Source organism: Mytilus edulis, chromosome 9 (genome assembly GCF_963676685.1).
Source record: "Mytilus edulis chromosome 9, xbMytEdul2.2, whole genome shotgun sequence".
Lineage (NCBI taxonomy): Eukaryota > Metazoa > Mollusca > Bivalvia > Mytilida > Mytilidae > Mytilus > Mytilus edulis.
The window spans coordinates 72541480-72549511 of record NC_092352.1 but is presented as its reverse complement, the minus strand read 5'-3'; the positions used below and the strand labels follow the sequence as shown (position 1 = coordinate 72549511).

At 31.9% G+C, this 8032-nt stretch overlaps 1 protein-coding gene across 1 annotated transcript in view; it reads right to left on the bottom strand.

Moving 5' to 3' along the window:
- The window catches only part of LOC139488969 (DNA ligase 1-like), a gene marked incomplete in the record, with an annotated part of 43209 nt that overhangs the window by 34612 nt on the left and 565 nt on the right, over positions 1-8032 (bottom strand). The window contains 3 exon segments of the mRNA XM_071274960.1: positions 168-282; positions 3074-3449; positions 5099-5173. Of these exon segments, the coding sequence (XP_071131061.1) occupies positions 168-282; positions 3074-3449; positions 5099-5173 (566 nt within the window).

The following is an 8032-nucleotide window of genomic DNA, read 5'->3' as shown; positions in this document are numbered from 1 at the left end:
TGATAAAAGTTTAACATGTTTAATAATAAAATTGAGAATGGCAAAGGGTTATGTATTAAAGAGACAACAAAGTTAACCTGACCAAAGAGCAAAAAACAACAGAAGGCCACCTATGGTTTTTAAACACAGCAAGAAAAATCCCACACCCCAAAAACATGTATATTTACCTGTTCTTCTCACAGGTAAACCAAATGGTGAACTGATAGGTGTTGCAGGTCCTGCACATTCCTGTGATGACTGTGAGGAAACTCCTGAATCTACAGACTCTGGCTTTGACTTCAACTAAAAAATACAATTGAAACTATAAATATCTTTTCTTAATATTCACTGTTTTTGTAAATTATATACATAGCAGCAACAATTGATTGCTTAACATAGAGTGGCAAATATTTCATGCATGTTCAGGACACCAACACAGGGCTTTCCATTGAAATTGAAGTAGAAGGCTGAATTAAAATTATAGGCGGCTGTAACATGCGTTCGGCGAAGCCGGACGTCCACCAAGCTGTAAGCTTGGTGCCTTACGGCAGGGGGTCTGGGGGCCGCTCAAGGCCCCCAGAAGCTCTGCCATAAATAGAACAAAATCCTGCATTCTCGCAATCTCCTGGCACCTAATTTCATCTTTCAAATGACCATTTTTTATGTATGAAATTAAAGAAAGAAAAAAAAATCTCAAAGAATTTTTTTTTTTTTTTTATGTTATAGTTTTTTATTTTTTATTTATTTATGCTTAAAATCATTTACTTTTAAAAAAGATTTATTTATATAATAATCCGGTTTGTTAAAAATCTTGATCGATTTATTTTGCAGAACTACGTGCATTTGTAAACAAATGACCCCCCTTTTCTCTCTAAAGACTGGTACGCGTAACTAAAATTATACAATTATTTTTCAAGCATTGACAGAAAATTAATATATCCTCTGATTTTCTCTTTTTTTTGTAAACTGTTCAATAAGTCGGATACATAAATCATTTGGAAATGTTATTTATTTGAGGTCGAGTCGACAATATTCTACTTTCGTTTTTGACCTTGATTCTCTGAACACCACGTGGGCTTTGAAAAATGAACTTCAAAAGATACTGTTTTCCAGATTCTGAACAATATGATCTACTACACTTTCTTTAATTTGACTGATATTATTCCATAACATAAGATTGTCATCCTATCTGATTGTCTTCACGTTTTAAAAGTAAAAATAGCCAACGAGTTAATGACCCTCGGAACGTCTCTATTGTTATCATTCAATGACCACCGGAACGTCTCTCTTGTTATCTTTGAAAAGAAACGATGCATTCTGACTTTAAATAGACAACCAATCAGTGACCTGAATTCATGTGAACTATATTTAGCCCAAGGTAAACACTGACTTTTCACCCTTGTTTATCGTGACCGCGACTTTGCGAAAATACGTCTCTCGGCTGCCTGTAAACATTTGAAAAAGATATTATTTTCTTTTTGAATTTATATTTTTGTCAGTGAAGTAGCCGGCACTTGAAGCCACCGCAAACGGCGGATTTCCGCCGGCTACCGGCTTCAATGGAAAGCCCTGCCAACAACTGAACAACAATCAACAATTTAAAGATTGAAAAAAATATTCAAAATACTCATCAATTTTTCCATGTCATAAATTAATGTTTTTTGTTGTTTGAGAATTGAGTGACAACCCCAGAACTTAGATTGTTTCTGTTGAATTGATTCAAAGCTTTTATTAACCTATTCATAAGAGCATGACATATTGTATCTATAGTATAGACATCTGTCTTTTGTTGAAGACTATATTTTTACCTTTAGAATATTCGACCTTCACCCAAACTTCCCTTTGATTCAATCAGAAAAACAATACATGTATGTCCTATAACTTACAAATGTGAACTGGAGAGTTGTCTCATTGGTAATCCTACCACATCTTCTTATTTATACATGTTTTATATATATATATATATATACATGTATAGTTCTATCTATCAGTAAACGACTGTACTATGTCATACTATCTGTACCTTGTGTTTTTCATTGTAGTTAGGCCAAATAAAAATATACGTGTGGTTCCAGTAACCCTACCGTCCCTACTTTTTCAGCTTAAAAATAGCCTACCCTGAAGATTTTATTGGCATTTTTCATTAAGCACTGTTAAAGTCAAAATGTTGCTCCCATAGACTCACTGTAAAAAAAACCCATAAAATAAAAAAAAATCCCTACCTACCTACCCTAACTTTTTTTCAGATGTAACTGGAATCACACATACTTTTTTATTTGGCCTTAGTACACGTGTAACATGTTTATTCAGAGGAGTCACGTTTTGGTGATTATGTGGTGGGATGCAGTCATGTACTGTCCAATACTTCTTTGAATTGCCTGTTATCCTTTTCATATACCCTTAAATTATTATCAGAAAGTGATAACATTTAACGATTATGTACCATTGTGTTGATTCAATGCTTTACATATGGAAATTTTATAGAAAATCCACAGCATTTATCCTTGTACCTTCATATTTGACAATTTCATAACTGATAGATATAAGATTATTGCATGCAGTGCTAGAATTGATTTCCTTAAAACGAGTTTATTAATGTAACTATTGGTTAAAACAAATTAAAATATGGACAAAATCAAGTACACCTTTTAGCGTGGTGCACTCGACATTAGTGACTCAGCACGAGGTATTTTGGAATTTACAGGTTGCTTAGAACTTTTTGTAAAAAATAAAGACTAGCACATCATAGAAAAGCAAGTGAGTAATCTATGTTTCAAATTTAATAACAAAAATCTCTGTATTAAAGGCTGTGGATTTTCTATAAGAATCTTGGTTTATTTGCCACAAAGTACTCTTTTTCTATTAAATGCAATGAAACAATGAATAATAACGCTTTGCATCAAGTTTCCCCTTGGTATATGTACAAAATGGCCTATCTCTGTTATTCATTACATCTGTAGTTTTAATTTGATACTGTACAATTGAAGTTTGAAAAATTCGTACTAAAATGGCTACAGAAGGGGTCATAAACCTTAAACAAATTAAATGGAAAAGGGGAAGTTAAGTTTTATAACTTTTGCCATAACATCCTTACTGGGGTTTCTTTCTTGTTCACTTTTTTATCTTCTACTTTTTTATCTTTTGTGCTTTCTGATTTATCTTCCTTCTTTTGTGTACTTTCAGATTTATCATCTTTCTTTAGTGTACTTTCTGATTTGTCCTCTTTCTGGTCTTTAGTGGTAGCCTCCGAAGTTTCACTAGTATCAATATTGTTTTCACACTCATCTTCATCATCACTTTCAATCACTCTGGCTTTACTCTTTCTTTTGGCACGTATTTTTACTGGTGAATCAGCATCTTTTACTGGCGAATCAGCAACTTTTGCTGGCAAGGTATTTTTTGCTGGCGAGGTATTTTTTGGTTTCAATGGTGACTTTGGTTTTTTAACCGAACTTGGTTTTTTAACTGAACTGCAAACACAGGAAATAAAGGAAAATCAAAAAGTTAATAATCCAAAGCACAGTTATCAAATATGTTTCAATATTAAATGATGTTTATTTCAGATATTTTTGACATGCAAGTAAATGTTTTCTGAGTGTTGCTGTCTTTTTTATATGAAATGACTGTTAACTTAATTATAATATATATTTAATAAACTCTTTACAAATTAGAGTTTGACATAAATTTGTGTTTTGTACATATATGCTGTATATGGGTTATACTCAAGGATCCGGAAATTTTTTCACCTAATTTCGGTCATTTTCATACAACTTAAAAGTTGATGCCCCTTTTCAAAAAATGATTGTCAAAATCACATTACTGCATGAGACTCATTATGTTCGTAGCATCAGCAAACTTGTTTCACTGTTGCATCGCATTTGCTTCATGATTTTTCCTACCATTTTCCAAAAATCGATCAAGTGCAATTAAGGGAAGGCAACAGTTTAATGACTCAAAACGATAATATTCTCAGTTATCACTTGTGTTTCTTTCGATTCTGAAGTCAAAATTCAAACCGGATATAATGCTGCAATACTAAAACGAACAATTCCGGACTCATTTCCGGGATTAGTTTTGTTTACCCAAATCACAGGAAATCATCGGCTTTTTAATATTTGACCTTAAATAGTGCAAGAATATTAATTAAAATAGTTGCACAAGCTTTATTTAGGATGAAATTATTTTAAATTTACGATTAATTGTCTAAATCTGTGGAAGAGAATTTCAAGCATGCGTATTACATAGTAAACAAAGCATGTGTGTAAGAAGTAAACAAATATTTTTTTCTACGTAAATTAAACCAAGTTTTAATTTAATTTTAAATCATAATTGACAATTGTCTGACCTGTTGGGTAATTAAATAATGAAGCCAGTTGGTATGGAATTTTTATTTCTTTATAATAATAGTTTGGAGCTTGTGATTAATTGCCAGGTGTAAATTAAAAACACAGGTAAAGAGATTAGCAATCATTAGCCAATAGCTCCCGGAGGCATTAATATAGTTATTAGGAGGGCCCTCAGGATTATAACACTTTATTGGAGTGGCAGTTTGATTACAGGAAGTCGATAACAAAACAAAAATATGTTCAAAATGGCGATTTTGAAAGTCAATCTCAACAAAATGACCGAAATTATTACTGTTGAAAAATAAAATTTGACCTAAATCCCAATTAAAAGTTTAGGACATTATAGTTTCAGTTTAGGACATGACTGGCAAATATGACTGTTTCCGGACCCTTGGTTATACTCATTGTTAAAGGCTGCATATAGTAAATTTTTGTGTCATTTGATCTCTTATGGAGAGTTGTCTCATTGGAAATCATATCATATCTTCTTATATTTATATATAGATATGTATACATGTAACACATATTGAAAAACACTGCGAAAGTCCATTTTTTTATGTAGAAATAACTGTCAATATGATTTCATTTCACTTAGGTCATACATCTTAAATTAATTCTCCTTTGAGTACATACAAATGTACATACAAAATTTTACAAAAAAAAACATTTTCTTGTAATATGTAATAAGTAGATTGAATAAGTTTCAAATGACAATAATGTCAAAGTTGACAAACATGAACTACCCGAATTATCCTGCTATTTCTGCTATTTACCTCTTTTCAGTCTTTTTGCTGTCAGAGTTACAGATTGGTTCTGTAGTTTTAGGTTTTGGCGAGGTAAAGAAAGATCTGAAAAGAAAAGTAAAAATAAATCTATCAATTAACACAAAAAAGTTCAATTTGTCATTTGCTAACCTTCTCATCAGCTTTTAATTTTGCATACATGTACAAACTGTATATATTATATATGTCACAATGATACATGTACTTGTTCACCGTGGTAAAAGTTAAAATTAGTAAAATTGACTTCTTTCTGTTTGTTATTAATCCTCACTGTTAAATATATGTGTAAAGCTGACAGCTGAGGGGGAGATTTTGCACGAACGATATGTTAAATAAATGACCTCTATATTTATCTACAAAACACCAATAACAGTTAATAGATATATACTTCATGTTCTTTATTTCTTCAACTCATGTTTATAATCTACATTGACCCTACATTCCGGCAGTTGCGTCCACAAATATTCACTCTGTTGTTAAATTTTTGAACATTCTTTAACTAGTCTGGATTTCTACCAAACTTGAACAGAAGCTTGTTAATGATCAAAAGCTAGTATCTACATGTAAGAAGGAAATTTGATTAAAAAGTTCTACCTGTTTATCCCTATTTTACTTATAAACTTGGAATACACCTTATCGTTATTTGTCTGTCATTAATGGCATACTTGGACATCACATTAATATATTAATAGTAAAATTTTGACATCATAATAGAAAAGTATGACGGCACAATGTATTTATATAAGTGATTGTTGTAGGACGTCAATAGTTCAACCGGTGCAGATAACTAAATGGCGATAAAGTGTATTGTCTGTTGAACAATGTATTTATATATAAGTGATTGTTGTAGGACGTCAATAGTTCAACCGGTGCAGATTACTAAATGGCGATAAAGTGTATTGTCTGTTGAACAATGCATTTATATATAAGTGATTGTTGTAGGACGTCAATAGTTCAACCGGTGCAGATTACTAAATGGCGATAAAGTGTATTGTCTGTTGAACAATGTATTTATATATAAGTGATTGTTGTAGGACGTCAATAGTTCAACCGGTGCAGATTACTAAATGGCGATAAAGTGTATTGGCTGTTGAACAATGTATTTATATATAAGTGATTGTTGTAGGACGTCAATAGTTCAACCGGTGCAGATTACTAAATGGCGATAAAGTGTATTGTCTGTTGATAGTCAATATTAAAATACACATATATTTGCCCTTTTCTCTACTGGCTCTAGCTAGATGAGATAAGACAATTTATTTTAAGGTTCATCATAACAAATGGACAAATATGGCCATATTTCACCTTAAATCTACTCTGTGTACAGACTTACCTGTGCAGTTTGGAAAGTTTTAAGGCCTAGCATCCACTAGATACATAAAAGTTCAGTCTGCACGGTTAGGCACTAGTCCGATGCCCCAGACTAGTCAAATTTGGTTCGGACTAGTAAGTTTTTGCAAAACTTTGTTTGGCCCAATAAGAAAAATGTCAGAATATTGGTCTTCGGACTAGTAGTTTTAAAAGTTTTTGGTGCAGACTGAAAGTTAAATGTATTTTGCATATCAGAAAGATGAAATCTTTTTTGGATTTTACTGGGCATTTTTTTTCCTTCCTGTAGAAGGTGTAAAAATAAACTAAGTTGGGATATAACTTTGAGATGCTCCCTCTCAGGTAAGAACTGGTTTGTATTGTTTTGATTGTCCTTGATTGGCATGGACAATAGATATCTACACATCTATAGGTGAGTTAAAGCCATAAACTGAGTGGAAAGTATCAAATGCAATTCAGGTGTTTGTTTATTTTTACACCTTCTGCAGGAAGGAAAAAAAATGCCCGTCAAAATCCATAAACGATTTTATCTTTTTGAAGCACAAAATATCTGTAAGATCGTTGTGGGGCTCATATGGAAGGATCCTCTCCTTTTTAGCCCACCATATTTTGGTACACTTTCAAAACTGATACAATCATCAATCCTGCATGATTTGGTGCAATATTTCACACAATTAAAAAGTTATATAGAAAACTATTTGTGTCCTCATCAATTACTTAACTGATACATGACTGACTCCCAATGACTGTCTATACTAATTTTAAAAGCTTCCACAGTTTTTGATGAAATAACTTTAACTGGTAGGTTATTCCAATCATAATAATACCTTGTAAGAAATGTCTTAATCGAAATGCATTTAACATGAGATGAATTAGAACAACGTCAAGAGGTTTTTTTTTAAATTCACTGTATATATGATGTTTAGCACAAATTCAAATTAATGACTTATTTTTATCTAAATTTTAAATGCACATCCAAATGTGGCAAAATAATCAACTTATTGATGGTGGCCGCGTATTGGTAGAAGTAGAAGTAGAAACATTTATATATCTAGTGGATGCCAGGCCTTAAAACTTTCCAAACTTCACAGGTTAGTCTGTACACTGAGTAGATGATGAGGTGAAAATGCGGCCATATTTGTCCATTTGTTATGATGAACCTTAATATTATGGGGACAAAGTCCCCAATTACAGTAGAAAAATCAATAAAAAAATTTAAAAAAAAAAAATAGGGGAAAATTCAATTTTTCATTCTACTAATGAACTCAAAATCGTTAACTTTTTTTTTCAGATCTACTTCCTGTTCCGGTCTTGTTGGCATGAGCATTTGAATAAAATGTATATTTATCAACATATCAACAAATATAGGAAGGAATTCAACACCCAATCATTTTTAATAATTGTTTGATATGAAAAAAAACGTTACCTGATAACGGCGTTTCTTTGTTTACATTGAATATATGACGTCATAAATTAAATAATGTCACAATTAAATAACTAACAACAGAACCAATATTGGAAAACGTTATGGTATTTCCTTTATCAACATGTTTGAATAAAAAAAAAAAATCAGACTTCGTCCCCATTCACAGGTAA